Source organism: Melanotaenia boesemani, chromosome 20, assembly GCF_017639745.1.
Source record: "Melanotaenia boesemani isolate fMelBoe1 chromosome 20, fMelBoe1.pri, whole genome shotgun sequence".
Classification (NCBI taxonomy): Eukaryota; Metazoa; Chordata; class Actinopteri; order Atheriniformes; family Melanotaeniidae; genus Melanotaenia; species Melanotaenia boesemani.
In genome coordinates this window covers 25,985,453-26,003,367 of record NC_055701.1, presented here as the reverse complement: position 1 = coordinate 26,003,367, position 17,915 = coordinate 25,985,453, and the positions used below count along the sequence as shown (strand labels likewise).

Genomic DNA, 17,915 nt, shown 5'->3' with positions numbered 1-17,915 from the left:
CAGACGGACAGACAGACAGAATCGACTATAGAAGTTTATAAATTTAATGTCATGTAAATAATCAAATGTAAGAAAAACAATGTGCAAACCAAGATAGAATTTTAAAAGTACAATAAAATGACAGGTAAAGCCTGGTGTTTAAACAGCTCTTCCCTTTCAGGTGTGTTCTGCTTTTTAAGAGCTTTAACCTTAAAGAAGAATAACCAGAAATACTTCAACCAGCTGTGAAGGTGTTTGTGCAGCTTCTTTTTAATGACATGACAGCTGATTGGTTAGTTTTACCTGGAGATGGAACACCTGGTATGGCCCCTGCAGATGACAAACAGGACTCTAAAACTTCTTCTTGTTTTCTCCAGTTATGAGATCATGCACAGCTGCTGGAGTCCAGTCCCAAAGTGCCGTCCCAGTTTCCAGCAACTGGTGAGTCAACTGGAGGCGCTGCAGCTCGGCCTCTCACCTTCCCCCCCTCCAAATGGGCCTTTACTCTATGTCAACCTGGAGGGAGACAAGATGGAGTTGGACAGGGGAGGAGCTGTTGGAGCCATGGGAGAAGCTCCGAGCTGGAGCATCCCCTGGCAGCGACAGGAGGAAGAGGAAGAGGAGGAGAAGGACTGGTTGATGGTGGGGTCTGGGCTGGCCATAAGAGGAGACTACAGGTACATTATTGGTCCATGTGGAGCCCCCACAGAGGAGGAGCGGGAGGAGGTGGGAGCAAGGGCAGATGTGATGGAGGAGGAGGATGATGTTGTAATTAATGTGTAACCAATCAGAGCCTGGCTGGACACTGACTTTATGGTCCAGAACAGCAGCAGGCAGGTGGAGACCACTTCTTCCAGTAGCTGCACTGGATGTAGACAGAGCTGCAGCCAGCAGTCCATTGATCCATGATCAGCAGTGATCGGTCTGTGAATGATTTCAGACCATTTCCATGCAGGAATGGGAGCAGTTTGTGGTGTCGGGAACAGTGTGGATACATCGTGATGAAGATGGATCAATAACTGAACATTTCAACAGATGAATGAAAGTCTCCTTAAAACTATGGAAGCTGGGAGGATTTAGTATTCCCATCAGGTTTGAAAGTCTTTAAAAACATCATCCAAGTACTGCTCCACTTCTGGGTTTAAAATGACTTCATGTGGGGGCGGCGGGTTATCGACTAATTGCTGCTGTGAATATTTACTGTAAGTGTGTGTGTGTGTGTGTGTGTGCGAGTGTGAGTGCGTGCATGCATGTGCTCTCAAGATTTGTGTAGTCACATGATTTAGACATGTGACTGAATCATTGATTGGCTGCCTGTGAAACTGAGAAGACCTGAGCCCACATCTGGACTCCTGCGGGAGGGCATCAATGAGACCTCAGAATCCAGCTTCAGAAACAAAATCCATGAGAACACCATCTATCAGGAGGACCAGTAGGACTGAATCAGCTGATCATCTGTTCACTGTCAGAATCACTGTCTGGGATCTGATATAGGTTTACTCTGCATCAATTCTGGGTCCTGATAGTCCTAGTCCTGTAGAATACCTGGATAATTTCTAATCACGTTAATCATGTTAAAGGTGGGGAAACTCCACAGAGAACATGTTGAGTTTACTGTCCCATACTGAGCCACTCCATCAGAACGTCTCCTTCAGACAGCCCCGGGGCCCTCAGAGGGGGTGTGTTCTGGTCTGGGACACCTTTTTCTGCTGGTATGTGGACTTAAAGAAAATCAGCTGGATTCATGTGATATACATTAGAGTCTGAGTCCTGATGGATCCTCCCTTCATCTCCTTTAGTCTGACACTGCAGCACATCTCATAAAGACCCGTGGCCCCTGTAGAGTGGAGGTCCTGTGTAGTGGAGAACCCCATGAAGTGTACCTACACTGTAGTCCTCTACAGAGGCCCTTGTAGAGTGGAGGCCCTCTGTAGAGCCCACACCTGGTGAGGTGTGCAGGAATCTCATGTTGTGGACATCTCTGGAACATGTGAACAATGTCTCAGGACTGTGTAAAAGAAGTCCTTAGACATTGGCTGTTTTATCTCTTTTAACTTGAAGCTAATTACTGATCTTGATACTAACTAGTTTAACCGGTTTAGGTTAGTGATGTATGTTTCATTGTGTTGAAATGAAATCGGATGTCCTGACCTCTGTGTACATTACTGACTCAAGATCTGTACTGAAAGTTATTGTGAGAAATAAAGTGTTACTGGTGTTACTGGTCTTTGTGGATCCATGTTGGAGAAGCAGTTCTGCAGAGGAACAGCATTATTGTGCCCATTTGAGTAGAAATATTCTGAAGAATTTTAGTCTGGATTCAGAGCTCATCATGGCCCAGAAACAAACCTGGTAAAAGTTATGCTCTTCTCATGGCCTCAGATAAAGGACACCTGTCTTGTTAGATCTCGATGCATTTGACACCATTGATCACAGCATTCTGCCACAGTGGCTTAAACATTTTATTGAGATGAAAGGAACTGCATTAAGCCGGTTTAAGTAATATTTCCTCACACACCAGAGAAAGTCATGGAGTTCCTCATGCATGCTTGTGCATGCTCAAGATGGGGGTCGGATCAAAGTTCAATGCAATCTGTTGGTTTTCCTTAACTAGGCTATTATTTATTATGAACTGACTCAAACTGATTTTTATGTAAAGTGCCCTGAGATGGCATTGTGAATTGGCACTATACAAATAAAGCTGAATTTAATTGAACTGATCTGAGTTCACTTCTGATGTTTACCTCAAACTCACTTGTTAAAGTCACCTTTAACCTCTTCATCACAAGGCCTATTTTTTCTGCCTGTTGTCTGAAAAAATATACCTAAAATAAATTAAGCATATCTTCAAAACTACATGGGCTATATGTATGATCTTGGCTTCAAAAGAAAGTTGAGATGTGTAAGATTACTACAGAAATGTCAGAATCATGATATGTATTACTGTGTCCAAGTAATTTAGCTGAAACACAATAAATAATGTAAATGGTTATCTAACATCTAGGTCTGTCTCATTTACACGCTCAGCACCCTGGTACACCTCTGAGCTGCGAAAAATGAAGACTGCTGGGCGTGTCCTTGAGCGTCGTCACAAAGCCTCTGGATTGACTGTATACAAACAGGCATACAGAGAACATCAGAGGACATATGCAGAAGCTTTGAGGGCTGCATGGTCCAGGTTCTACTCTGCAATCATAAACAACAGTCCCAAAAATTCTAAACGACTTTTCTCAACAATAGATCGCCTTCTCAAACCACCCTCTCTCCCTTCCTACTTTGAGGCCACTGAGGACAGGTGTAATGTGTTTATCACCTTCTTCAAACAGAAGGTGAATAACATCCATTCACACCTCTCCACAGCGGGGGCTTTGTCTTCCCATACTGCTGACTCATCATCGGCAACCATCCAGGCCCTTTCTACTTTCCCTGCAGCCACACAGACTGAGGTGATGGACACCATTAAGAAAATGAAACCATCTACCTGTGCCCTAGACCCTTTCCCTTCTGTATTATTGAAGGCAAATTTCTCTGCTGTTTCTCCACTTATCACCAAGATCATAAATCATTCCTTTCTGACTGGACATATTCCACCAGCGCTAAAGACTGCTGCCACCAGACCTCTGCTGAAAAAACCCACCCTGGATCCGGAAGTTCTCTCCAACTACAGGCCTATTTCTAATCTTCCTTTTTTGTCAAAAACCCTGGAAAAAATAGTTGCGGCTCGACTTCATGCCCACCTTAAACACAATAACTTATATGAGAAGTTCCAGTCTGGTTTCCGCCCTGGTCACAGCACAGAAACAGCACTGGTCAGGATTATAAACGATCTCCTGATGGCAGCAGATAATGGTTTCTCATCATTACTTATTCTTTTGGATCTAACAGCTGCTTTTGATACGGTGGACCACAGCATTCTTCTCCACCGTCTGCAACATACCATTGGACTTTCAGGACAAGTCCTCAATTGGTTCACATCATATCTCACAAACAGAACTGAACACGTTGCTCAGGGGAACTCAAAATCTCTGACACACAATGTCACTTGTGGTGTCCCCCAGGGCTCTGTGCTTGGTCCCACTCGTTTTACCATATACATGCTACCCCTCCGTAATATCATCAGCAAACATGGTATATCTTTCCATTGCTATGCCGACGATACTCAGCTCTATCTCAAGACGACCCCTACCCATTCTGTTCCCTCACCATTATCCAACCTGACTGCCTGCCTGGAGGAGATAGAGGCATGGATGAAGATGAACTTTCTTCAGTTAAACAGCTCAAAAACAGAAGCCATTCTTTTTGGTACTGCACACCAGCTCCATTCCTCCACCACCATCTCCAACATCACCTTCTCTGGGCAAAAGATACACCTTTCCACATCTGTTTCTAACTTGGGTATTAAAATGGATCCACACCTTGCTTTCGACGCCCATATCAAATACCTCTGTAAGATTTCTTTCTTTCATCTTAAGAACATTGCAAAACTTCGCTCAACACTTTCCCTGGTGGATGCAGAGAAGCTTGTCCATGCTTTTGTCTCCTCTAGACTTGATTATTGCAATGCGCTCCTCATCGGGATCCCTGACAGGAGCATTCAGAAACTACAATACATTCAGAATAGCGCGGCCAGGATCCTGATGAGGGTGCGAAAGCAAGACCACATCACCCCCATCTTAAAATCTTTTCACTGGCTTCCCGTCTCGTTTAGAATCGAATACAAGGTCTCTCTCCTCACTTACCAGTGCATCCATGGACATGCCCCTACCTACCTACAGGAACTTCTTTCCCCTCACACTCCTTCACGTACCCTCCGGCCTGCCTATACAAACACCCTCCGTGCCCCCAGGACTAAGCTTCGCAGCATGGGTGATCGAGCCTTTTCAGCCACTGCTCCAAGGTTCTGGAACGCCTTACCAGAACATCTGAGAGGCTCACAGTCTCTAAATGACTTTAAACGAAACTTGAAAACCTATCTTTTTAAAAAAGCTGTTTGCTAACCAGCATTTTGCTAGTTTTTAAACTTTTATCTTGGTTTAATATATGTGAACGATTGTAGTTTTATCCTTTACACTGTTTATTATATTTTTATGTGTTTTGTATGTTACTAAAATCCATTGTAGCACTTTTGAGATTCCTTGGAATGTAAAGTGCGTTACAAATAAAATTTATTATCTCCTCTTAAAAGAAAATGTTACTTTCAGTAAAAACCAGAGGATAGCAGCCCAGTTCATCTAAGAATTTTAATGTGATCCTAGGAATGAGTAAAGTAATGTGAGGAACTGTGCTACAGTAAAGGTAAAAAAGTGAACCTGAGGAGTTTTTCAGGTGTTTTAATAGAAGTGCTATGCAGGTGAATATCTCGGGAAGCTATTGGTTGATGTTGATGATGGACATCTCTATCAATGGTCTGTTGGGAGAATCCAAAAATTACATTAGAAACACCATGAGAATCCAGAAAGAAGTGAAGCACAAGATAGTTTATGATAGGAAGAGTGAATACTTCACTATAAAACCTCATTCATCTCCATGGAAACCAGCAGGACCTTCATGATTCATTTCAAACAAATTCAGTTATAGAACACATGAGCAGAGTTGGAATAAAACTTTTGACCACAAAACAGTTAAAATAAAAATTTATGATATGAAAAAAGTTGTTTGAAAAAGTAATTAAATATCAAACTAATAAGTTGGTTTAACTCGTTTATTAAGATTCAGATCTAGAGATTAACTTTATAATCGGTATTGGATGGTACTGGCTGGATATTGGCCATTAGACAGATATAAACAAATACCATGTGCTGGGAGAGCATAATCCAAGTCTGTTTTATATAGTTTTTGTTAAGAAGTGAATATTACATCATCACAGTTTTTTTCTTTTTTACGCCAACGTGGCAGAGAATGCAGAATAATACTGTATTTTAATTTCACAACTGAGGAAACTAGATTATCTTTGCTACTGGGTTTGGGGGGAAATGTAGGTATCGGTATCAGTTCTGGTTATCGGCCAAATGACTTGTAAAATATCAGCATATCATAGATCAGCCAAAAATCCAATATCGTGTGTCCTACCCATACTCTGCATTTTCATCTCACGGTGGGTGTGTGAGGTTCAGGGTGTACAATCTGTACCCTGATCTGTGTATCTCTGTGGACAATTTAACTGACTGGATCCATTATGGATTTGGATCTGTCCATGTGGAAACAGAACAAACATGGTTCTGCAAAAGGTCAATTTCTCACAATGTGCACTGATAGTCATCATTTTAGTGAAAGTCCTCTTCCTTCTCATCTTCAGCCTGGTGAAAGTCCACTTCCTGTTCAGCATTATCCTGATGATGGTCCACTTGGTGAAGGTTCAGCTTCATTCTGGTGAAGCTCCATCTCCTGCCCAGTTTTGTCCAGGTAAAGGTCCAACTGAGTATATCAGAGACCTTCTACAGCCGTACGTTCCCAGCAGGTCCCTGAGATCAAGTGATCAAGGTCTGCTGGTTGTTAAGCCAACCGAAGGTGACAGAGCCTTTGCAGCAGTGGCTCCTCCCCTGTGCAACTCCCTTCCTCTCAGTGTGAGATCTGTGGACTCCATGATCTCTTTTAAAAAGCAGCTAAAAATGCATCTTTTAAAACTTGCTTTTACTTAGTTTTATTTGTTTTTATGCTCTCTGTGTTATGTGTTTCATTGTTAAGCACTGTATGATTTTTATCTTGAAAGGTCCTATATAAATAAATATTTACCCACTTCCTGTTCAACTACATCCTGGTGAAGGCTCACTTCCTGTTCAACCACATCCTGGTGAAGGCTCACTTCCTGTTCAACCACATCCTGGTGAAGGCTCGCTTCCTGTTAAGTTTGGTCCTGGTGAAGGCTCACTTCCTGTTAAGTTAGGTCCTGGTGAAGGCTCACTTCCTGTTAAGTTAGGTCCTGGTGAAGGCTCACTTCCTGTTAAGTTAGGTCCTGGTGAAGGCTCACTTCCTGTTAAGTTAGGTCCTGGTGAAGGCTCACTTCCTGTTAAGCTTGATCCTGGTGAAGGTCCACTTCCTGTTAAGTTTGGTCCTGGTGAAAGTCCACTTCCTGTTCATTTTAATTTTCCCCCCCCCTTTTATTATTACAGACAAAATGTTACATACAAAGAAGAACATGGATAATAACATACAATGAACAAAACAGAGGATAATAGTTACAAAAATGGAGGATTTTTTTTTTTACCAATATAAACTTAAACAATGTGCAGTTCCTTTATAATATCAAGGATTCTAGTTACTTTTTGGTTCACTTTGGTCAAAAACCTGGTACAAAAACAAAACAAAAAAAAAAAAACCATGAACGGCCAGCTACCTGAAACAACTTGACACCTGAAATAACCTGATGACTGAAACAAAATTATATTTGGAACAAATTGTTTTCTTGAACAACTGGACATCCGGAACAAAATTATATTTGGAACAACCTGACATCTGGAACAAAATTATATTTGGAACAACCCGACACCTGGAACATCTGGATACCTGGAACACATGGAGATCTGGAACAACTTGACACCTGCAATAAGATGACACTTGGAACAAAATGACACCTGAAAAAAACCTGACACCCGAGACCTTGAGCTGGAACAACTTGATACATGGAACAAAATTATATTCAGAACTTGACACCTGGAATACAATTATATTTGGAACAACCTGACAACTGGAACAACCGGATATCTGGAACAACTTGACACCCAGGCCTCTGATCACTGGTGCCTGTTTCTGGACCTCTAATTACTGGTACCTTATTCTGGACCACTGATCTCAGGTATGTGAATGATACCTAAATCTGATCACTGGTACCAGATTCTATACTACTGATTACTGGTATTTTATTCTGGACCTCCGAGTACTGGTAACGGAATCCTGATCTCTGGCACCTAATTTTGGACCTCTTATCACCTAACACCTGAACAACAGGAGACCTAGAACAAATAGAGATCTGGAACAACATAACACCTGGAATAAAATTATATTTGGAGCGTTGACACCTTGAACATTAGGACATGTGGAACAACCTAACACCTATAACATCATATTTGGAGTCACTGGCTGCCTAAAACCACTGGATACCTGGAACAACTGGACATCTGGAACACAATTATATTTGGAACAATCTGACACCTGGAACAACCCAATACCTGGAACAAGTTTATATTCTGAACAACCTGACACCTGGAACAACTGGACACCTCTAACCACCAGATATCAGGAACAACTTGACACCTAGAATAACCTAACAGCTGGAACAAAATTATATTTGGAACAACCTGACACCCAGAACAACCTGATACCTGGAAGGACACAGGGATAAATTGAACACCTGGAACTACATGTTACCTGGAAAAACCGGACACCCAGAACATGTTTTTTGAAACAAATGTTGACACCTCGAGAGCGTTCACAGCACCAACTGTTGTTTATAACAGGTTTAAAACCACACTGGAGGTGCTCAGACACGGAGTCAACATTTAAACCTGTTATTTAAACTCTCTCTGCTCGGTGGTCATAAACTTAGATTACACTGAAGGGAGGCTCAGACTTGTTGGAAGACATATTTTATTTTTTATGCAGGTCTTTTGTGGCTCCCTGACTGTGGAAAACCAAACCAGTTCTTAGCTGGAACCAATTCTCAACTAGCAATTTACTTAATTATTATTACCTCCAGGTAGTATTGAAGACATTGACATTACTACTACCAGGTAAGTAGTGAGGACATTGACATTATTAGCATCAGGTGGTAATTAAGATTAGCTATTAAATAATTATTACTACCTCTAGGTAGTATCTGATACAGTTTCTAGAACCTAATGCAAGATTTTACGGTAAAAACTTTCCTCCAAGCCCTGTTGTATACAATCTGATTGATGTCATCTGCCCCCTAGTGGACACCGTTTGCACTACAATCATTCAGCCATGACACCCGTAATAAACACTACGTTTATTAAAATAATTTTTTATTTGTTTTTGTTACATTGTGTTTAAAGTGGCCAAATAAAGGCCTCAGAATAAAAAATAAAATTTTTTGCCCATCATGTCTTGGCTGTAATGGGGTTAAAGTCTGGGGGATTCATATTTTCCTTTTACATATCATCTGTCTGTATAAGACCTTAAAGCTGCCTAATAAGAAAGAAAAAAAAAAAGCCTGTAAAGCAATGGAGCTGAACAGGAACCAGACAATGAAAACATCCATGTCTGACTTGCTGAATGACACTGGGACACTATGTCACTGCAGGTCCACAGACAAAGGGAAGGAATGGGTGAATCAGTCTTTGGCGTCAATACTTCGACATTAAAATATCACATTTGATACTTTGAATATCTCAATACTACTATGTTAATGCAAAAAAATGACTTTTTTTTTTACCATTTCTGAGCGTTTTAGGCAACAAACTTATGTCCAAAACTAGCCATGGTGCATTTGTTCTGTCAAATGATTGTGGCAGCCTACGATAATTCAATTTAAGAAAACTTTCAATTTGAAGTCTAATTATTTACACTATCATTTAAAAAAGATTTATTTTCTGTTTACTACTTTTATAAGCATTTCTTTCAAGTATTTAATTACTTTAATTCATATTAACTTTGCAATAAAGATATTAATGCACACTGTACAATCGTGTAATTTTTCTTTTGAGGGTCAAAAAAGAATTGGTGTCTATACTGAGAAAAAGTGACCATAAATTAATGGTATCGTATTGACAGGAAAAATGTTGGCCATCTCTACTCCACACTGTTGCATGCTGGGATAGGAGCGCCATCTTGTAAGAAACGCTCTTTCATTTCCTGGTTATAATGATTATTTTACTCATTGGATTTTGTTTTGTTTGGCTAAAATGATTCAATTTAGAAAAGAAATTCATAAAAAAGATGCACCTCACCAGGACTAACTTAATCACACCACAAAATATATGCCACTTAAAATCGAATCTCCATTCCCAAATACGACCCACAATTTTTCTGATACTCGCATATTTATTTTGTGGAGTCACATTGATTTATTTAGTCTTGATATTACAGCTAAAAGGAACTGAGATTTGATTATAAATGCACATCCTGGAACCTGATGGTCCAAACACCAACCTGAGGAAATCATTCGGGTCCGAGCAGACAAAAGAGCGCGAGAAACTGTGACGTCACCTTCGCATAAAATAATGAGAATGAGATGATTAATGCGACACGCATTATAAGCTTTATTAAGTGTCTGGAAGCTACGCCACAGACGTCGCCACACGCGTTCTGGCCAGTGAGGAAATAAAATTATTCGTTATACTATAATTATCCAGTTATCTGAACATTTTACATGTTTACTGTGCACAAATGTTCCGTTTTGGACCCGTCGTTGTCGTTCTTTTGGTCCGGTTCTTGTCTGTAGTTGCATTAGATAAGTCTGGTCGGACTGACAACACACTTGGCCTCGGAAACACGGTTCTGTCCAAGCTCTTTGCTCGTGTACAGCCGCCATCACGGCAGTGCTCCTCCACACGTTCCAGTCCGGCGGATTCAACATGGCGGACTGGATGTGAACAGAACCTTTACTCACGGACTGCGGCGGTCTCCACTTAGTCCAGTCCGACGCATCGTCTCCGAATCAGTCCACTTAAAATGTGAAAACGGTTCTGTTGGAGGTCCGAAACATCTTCGGAATAAAGAATGTAGTGACGCCATCTATAACCATCGGAATCGTTACAATCTGGACCCGAACCGGAAGTGGCCGGCTCGGCACTGCGTCTCTGGGTCCAACTTTTCCATGAAAAATTCAGCTCTGTTCGCCGGAGACATAAACGACACGCCTCCGGGGTCCATACATCGAACGAGGAACACGTGAAGAGCGGAGCCGTGGTGGGGTCCCTGTGGATCGGATGTGATCCACAGTTGTTGGTGCCGAAGAAGCTGGATCTCTTCAACCAGGTGGCGGCGGTAAGATGGCGTCTGAGTCTGCGCAGTACCGGAGGAAGAAGACGGGGCGGGCGGTGACGTGACAGTGAAAAACGCCGCGTGCTAATTGTTTGCTGCACACATTGTTAAAGATCAAGATCAACGCGTGAACGGCAGGCCTGCAGAAAAAAACAAAAACAAAGCAACGATTAGGACGGCTGTCGCACCGGGCCGCAGTCGATGCGTCTCAGTTGGCAGAAGGTAATCTGCGCATTGGAGCGGAAGCACGTGCTTGGAAAGGTTTGGGATTTGGTGGGCAGCCATTTGTGGTTTCAGTCAGAGGCCTGTTGTTAGCTAGCATAAGTGTCTGTCTGAAGAGGTCAGAAATTAATAGTCCATCCCAGGAAGAAGCAGTCACACCCTGATCATCACAAACATCCTGGTAAACTGGCTTACTCTGCACCAGGTCAGGTTAGCAGCCGCTGGCTAATGGCCGCAAACATAATATAAAACTTCATAAATATTGAGTATAGGAATGATAAATATGCATCTACATTACTGGAACCAGTTCAAATCGGGTAACAACATTAATTTGGATTCCTTATAGTTTTCAAGATGGGAAGCCTTCCATCAACTGACTGTTACATGTGACCACTAGCTATAAAAGAGCCTTTCAAAGTATCACAATATGGTTTCTAGCAGGAAAAAACAGCATGTGCTAAAGGGGACATGCTAGGTTTATCTTCATTGTCCATGTACTTTACAGATAGGTGGATCATATGAGCTAACATATCTTGTTAGCATGTACCATGCTCAGAAAACTAACTTTTAAACAAAAAAGCTTCCATACTGCCGACATAAGAAACATGAGAACGAGCTCAATATTCATATTTGTCATAAAGTTAGCCTACAGTCATAAACAGTATGACAGAAGATGGATTTCTGTTTATACATTTGGTTGTTGACACGTCTGTGTAACTTTCACTTCTTGGTTTGAGTATGACTTTCTGGTCTTTGGTATTCCAGCTATCTGTTGTATAATATGGAATAGTTTCATGATATTTCAGAAGAGTCAAATGTGAGTAGCAGAAGCAGAGGAAGTTTCTTGTGTCTATGATTTATCTTGATTCTGGTTGTGCTGGATGGAGAGTCATCAGACATTGGAAACTTACTTTAGATTATGGAATACAGTCCATCCTCAGAACAATGTTTGTTGATTCAGCTGTTGTACTGCATTGGAAGAAGAAACAAAACAAAATTCACCAGCGTTAAGGCCCCTTTATGCTGGATGCCAAAGACGGACAGTTTCATCATACGTCACCGCCCTCATACTTCCATGCATCTTTTAAGTTTCCATGGGTAATAAGTCAGTTCATCCACAAGTGGGAAGTGCTGAGTTCAGAGTTGACATCCACATTTTGACCCCGGTTGGTGGCGGTAATCAGCAGCTAAAAAGTTGTTTACAACTGTCCAAAAACACCAAACGAAGAAGAAAACCACAAAAAACCAACAGATTCTCCCAACTTCTTCTTTTTCATCTGCGTCTTCTTCATCACCAGTTGCTTTTTATTTGGCGGTTCTGCGTTATCTTCTTCCTGTTACTCCTTTTCTTCTCTGGTTTGTTCCTTTCGCTCTGGTTGCGTTTTAGTTCAGCACTGCCCCCGTGATTTCTGGTGGTGTTGCTCCATCTTCTGCATCAAGCAGCGGATAGTTAAGCTTCCTGAAAATGGACCAAATTAACATGCGTAACTGATACAGAAGATGGACAAAACTGTCCGTCAGTCTGTCTTCTGCATCGAGCATGAATGCGTATTTAGGCTAATGTTACTGTGATGTAGAGGGAAGACGGAACCTGTTGAAACGTGGACATCAGGCTTCACTTTGCATTTTAGTCACAGTGTTTTATAGTCTGCCTTTCAGTATTTAAATAGACGTCACTTTTTTCAACCCACCTCCAAAGCAGAGATGACATGGCCACCAAACTAGACTGATGGAAGTTGTTTAGTATTCCAGGGTTAGCAGCTGTTAGCATAGAGCAGTAGGTGATTGTAGATCAGCAGTAAAAGGCAGACTGGTTAATGAAAGGTCTCAAATTGTGAAGCTATTTCACAGAATACTGCAATTTGAGCATGCATGATGCAGGACACACTTAGTTTGGTATTTAATATGTTCAATAAACCTGGGCAGTGATGCAGGAAGACTGGTAAGAAAGACTGCAGGAATAACCGGTTCTGTCTCTCTTTCCTTATAAAACAACTCTCATTGGAACATAAAAACACAAAGATTTGATTGATGGAAAAATTCTGTTACTGACTTGTTCCTTTACTCATACAGGTGTCTCGTGTCAAAGCATTTTATAAGTAACACTTAAGCACATTTAGTAGAACTGAAATTACATTTTTGTAACCACAGATACAAGAAAGTACAGCCTCAATTTCAAGAGTGTAAAATGTAAATAAAACCAGAATTAAACAATTTCCAAATCTCAGGCCACGTTTTATTCCCAGTAGAAATAAACAACATATCAGATGGTGAAACTGAGAAAATGATGGAAAATATGAGCTGATAGTGACTCTGATGACAGCAACACGTCTGTAAAAAGTAGTTCCAGGGTGATGTTCAGCATGGTGTAACGTCTGGGAAGTGAGGAGACCAGTTGCTGGAGTTTTAGGAGAGGAATGTTGTCCAGTTCTGGTCTGATGCAGGATTCTAGCTTCTCTACAGTCCTGGATCTTGGTTGCTGGATTTCTGCTGTCATGATGCTCCAGATGTTGTGTATTGGTGAAAGGTCTGGACTGCAGGCAGGCCAGTTCAGCAGCTGGACTCTTCTCCTGTGAAGCTGTGCTGCTGTGATGGATGCAGGTGTTTCTGGATCCTGTTCACATCTGGCTTCTTCTTTACGTGATGGAGCTTTAACCTGCATTTGTGGATTTTAGGGGGAACTATGTTCACAGAAAGTGGTTTTTGGAAGTCTTCCTGACTCCATGCAGGGGTTTCCAGTAGAGAATCATGTCTGGTTTTAATACAGGTCACCAGCATCCAGCCTTGTCCCATGCACACAGAGATTCCTCCTGAATCTTCTTATATTTTACACTGTAGATGACGGGGTCTTCAAAGTCTTCACAATTTTATGTTTAGGAACATTTTTTTCCTGAAATTGCTTCACAATTTTTAGACCCAGTTTGTCTCAGATTGATGAACCTCTGTCCGTCTTTCCATCTGAGGGACTTTGCCTCTTTGAAATTCTCCTTTTATACCAGTCATGTTACTGACCTGCTGCCAGTTAACTTGATTAGTTGTCAAATGCTCCTCCAGTTGTGTTTGATTTGTACCAATTACTTTTCCAGCCTTTTTGTTGCTCCTGTTCCAACTTTTTACAGACGTGTTGCTGCATCAGATTCAATGTGAGCTCATATTTTCCATCAAATGGTAAAATGTCTCAGTTTCAACATCTGATATGTTGGTTATGTTCTCTTGAGAATAAAATGTTTTGATGAGATTTGGAAATCATTGACTTTTGTTTTTATTTACATTTCAAACAGTTCACTGGAGCCGGAGTTGAGGTTGTACATGAAATATAATTACTTGTTGATATTATGAGATTGTGTTTTTAACTATTGAGTTTGGACATGGAAAGCTATTTTCATCTGATTCTACCACTACTTGTCTTAATTTGGGAAATCTTTGTATTACAGCAGATTAATAAAGCTATAAAACATATTAACTCACAGAAGAGGCTAAAGAACTAAAGAGTTAAAATAAAACTTAAGCTGAACCTTTTTAATCCCGTCCAGACATATTTTCAGATCAGCCTTAGCTGTCAGATTATGAGGCTAAAATGATGTAAAATGAATGTATGAATAGATGTAGCAGCATAAAGGCCGACCAGAAGAAGAAAGCAGAATTTATTACTAACAGAACTTTGTAGAAATAACACACAGAACAACAGTGACCAAGCCTTTTCTCATCTCATCATTCTTTCAAGTCTTGGCTTTCAGGAGAAAAAATATTGGCATTGAAACAAACAACAGAAACTATTTCCATATTTCCACTTTTTCCTCATTTCCAGTTATTCCTGCTACTATTTACCTGCTATCCTCACTAAACCAACTCCAGCTCAGCTGCTTTGTGGCCACCGTGCATCAGAAACGTCTTCTTGGCTTTATTCCAGCCATAGAGGAGCATTATTTTTCTTCTTTTTCGACACACATAGAACTTTCTGCTCACTGGTTGATTGAAAAAAATGAACACATTAAAAAAAGGATGCATTTAATTGCAGTTTGCGTTCCAAACAACATGGAACGTTTGTCAGTGCACGATTTTGTGGTTCATGATTACACTGACGCATGTGCCAGAGCTCGGCTAACACAGTGTTGTTAACTTAGCTACCTTCACACTATATTTAGCAGCTTTCGGACCGTTCTAGTGACCTAAAAAAAAGCGACTAGTGAAAAACCAAGGGACTTGGCTACTGATGTGAAAGAGCGTATCGTTTACTCCTCCACCCAAAAGCACTCACAGCAGCAGTCAGAGCAGCAGATGTTCACCTCTGCTCGAGCAGTACAGTGTTTTTTAGTATTTATTGATCAGAAATTCTTTTTCTTTAATCCATTTTGTGTCTGTGGTTCAAATCCCCAATACTGGTTGTCATTGATTCACCCAATTTTATTCAACATTTAAAGTCAGATTTGAATTAACTTTTTATGTAATGCCTTTTGCAGGAAAACACTAATCGAGACTATTAAATGTTTCAGAAATATTTTGTTATGGCAGCGTTTTACTTAAAGATTAATTGTGGCTAAATAGTTTTACAGTGGTATATATGTTCAATGACGGGGTACTCTGCTGAAGTTTGGTTTCTTTTACTACTCAATTGTTGCGCTTTTCTATTAAATGTTTGTGCATGTAAGCACCGTTAATTCTATGTAATCTGAGGTTTAACTAATAAATTAAGAAGTTGAACATTTTTGGTCGATTCAGGCCACGGCTCGTTATTAAGGGGTGATGACGGGTCCAAATCCAGACCAGTTGAGAACCACTGTGCTAGACGGTCAGACTTAAAATGAAACCTGCAAAGCTGACACTGGCTGATCCCACCCTGGCTTACCATCAGATATTAATGCCCAATAATGAAGTATGTGGACGAAAACATTTAAAAAGTTAAGTTCTGTAACATATTGTAGACTAATAATCAGAGAACTGCCAGAGCTGTTCATTAAAGTACTAAAAATGACACTTCAACTTTAGTTCTGTCCAATTTTGCCCATTTTCACCCCCCAATGTTTTAATGGATTAGATTTATATAGTGCTTTTCAAGGCACCTTTAAAACTTTACATTGGATCATTTATTCTTTCACTCAGTCATACTACAGTTGCACTGGGGCATAATAATGGAAATGTGGCAGCCAATGCGGACCGGTGGCCTCTCCGACCACCACCAAACATTCATCCATTGCCCAAGGACACAACAACAGGTTGACTGGGGATGGGGAATCAAACCGCCAACCTTCCCATTATTGGGCGCCCCACTCTACCACCCGAGTCACATAGGGCAGCAGTGGGCCCTGCATTTCAGTTGAAATGCAGTTAAATGTATTTTCCACACATTAATATTGTAAACGCAAGCTCTAGTAATGTATATGTCTATTATTTGATTCAGTCCACTAAAATCCATTTAAATAAATATTTATGTTTTGGGGCAACTATTGTTGTGCAATTAAAATGCAATTAATCAAGATGAATTAATTAGAAAGCCTCTGATTAGATAAATCTTATTAATCGAGTCCCACCCTGACATTTTTTATGATGAAAGTGTGATAAATAAGGGTGTTATCACAGATCACACATTGTGGATGTACCATAAAGTCTCTAAATAAACACTACATTTTGTGGCTGAATTGTAAACCTCCTGGACAGGATATAAATACCTGGAAAACTTCTGTACGTCCCCTAAAGGTTGAGCTATCCATCACAATTTACCCCCCGGAGTGTTACACACTACTGTTCCTGAGAAACCGCTGATGATATAAGTGACAGCACTCAGGGGGCCACGGAGCTCTAGCAGTGTTTTAAGGGTTAAATTATAATGTGAATAACCACATTAAAAATCTTGAGTTCAGCATAAAGATGTGTATGCTTAAAGAGGAGTAATTTTTATTTAAGCTGTAAAGCAGTGTTATCATGAACTTTTTTAGAATTATTACCAGTTAAATGAATATTTCCATGAATCCGCTGATGTTGATTGAAGTGAGCAGGATATCGTGAATGAGCTAAGGTCCTTCAGAAACATTGCCAGCCTCCATTTTATGTATTAAAACTCTGAACTGTGAACTTAAGTTTTATTATTTTATAATTCACTCAAGAATTTCCAAAAGATTAAGATACAGTGGTCCCTCGCCGTATAGCGGGTCATCTTCTGCTGTCTCGCTGTTTCACAGTTTTATTTTTGTATGCAGCACTGCATATTTAAGTTTATGTAAATCCTATTTCAACCATTCTATGTCCAAATTTTACTGAAGGAATTAGCCCACTGTGCTTTGTTTCTTGGTTGGATCGGTAAACATCAATGTGCTGTGTGTTGTCTTGATTGTCCGAAGGACTCTGTCCAGGGTCAGTCTACTTTGTGTCCTGCTGTCTTTTTCTGAAAAAGACAGCAACACCCGGGTTTTCTGTGAAAAACGATGTTACAGACGAGCGTGGGGACGCCAGCAGAGAAGCTGTAATATATTTTGTGGGAATAATTATTAAGAAATTCATGTGAAATATATGTAGGTTTTTGAGAGTGTATAAAGTGTGTGAGAATGTTGAAAATGTTCCTTATAGTTTGGGAAGAGTCTATAAACACTCCTAGGAGGGATAATTAGGACTTAACATAAATTTAAATTGTGAAAAGTTAATAAGGTCGTCATTTCATGGATTTCATTTATCGTGGGTGTTTTCAGAACGTAACCCCTGCAATAAACGAGGGACCACTGTATATGTTCATTAATGATGTTTATTTGAATCTAATGACACCTGGTCATGGTTTTTGACCC

At 40.5% G+C, this 17,915-nt stretch overlaps 2 protein-coding genes and 1 long non-coding RNA gene across 10 annotated transcripts in view; 2 read left to right on the top strand and 1 right to left on the bottom strand.

Annotated features, from left to right (window-relative positions):
* The window catches only part of tyro3 (TYRO3 protein tyrosine kinase), a 42,132-nt gene extending 39,437 nt beyond the window's left edge, over window positions 1–2,695 (top strand). Inside the window, exons 19-20 of one of the 2 annotated variants that reach the window (XR_006008637.1) lie at window positions 357–1,829; window positions 1,886–2,695. Coding sequence is in view for 1 of the 2 variants with exons in the window: in XM_041971459.1 (XP_041827393.1) it covers window positions 357–762 (406 nt within the window). In the remaining variant the exon portion in view is untranslated. Of the gene's footprint in view, window positions 1–356 lie in introns of both variants that reach the window. The other variant, XM_041971459.1, reaches the window with a different exon arrangement.
* Window positions 2,696–7,069: 4,374 nt separating this feature from the next.
* LOC121631718 lies at window positions 7,070–10,283 on the bottom strand. Its single transcript, XR_006008782.1, has 2 exons — window positions 7,963–10,283; window positions 7,070–7,663 (listed from the first exon to the last, which is right to left on the bottom strand). It is a non-coding gene; the product is annotated as an uncharacterized LOC121631718 (long non-coding RNA).
* The window catches only part of mgaa (MAX dimerization protein MGA a), a 35,495-nt gene continuing 27,856 nt past the window's right edge, over window positions 10,277–17,915 (top strand). For 5 of the 7 annotated variants that reach the window (XM_041972748.1, XM_041972749.1, XM_041972750.1 and 2 more), the window contains exon 1: window positions 10,277–11,142. The gene's annotated coding sequence lies outside the window, so the exon portion shown is untranslated. The remainder of the gene's footprint in view (window positions 11,143–17,915) is intronic. The other 2 variants (XM_041972747.1, XM_041972753.1) reach the window with 2 other exon arrangements.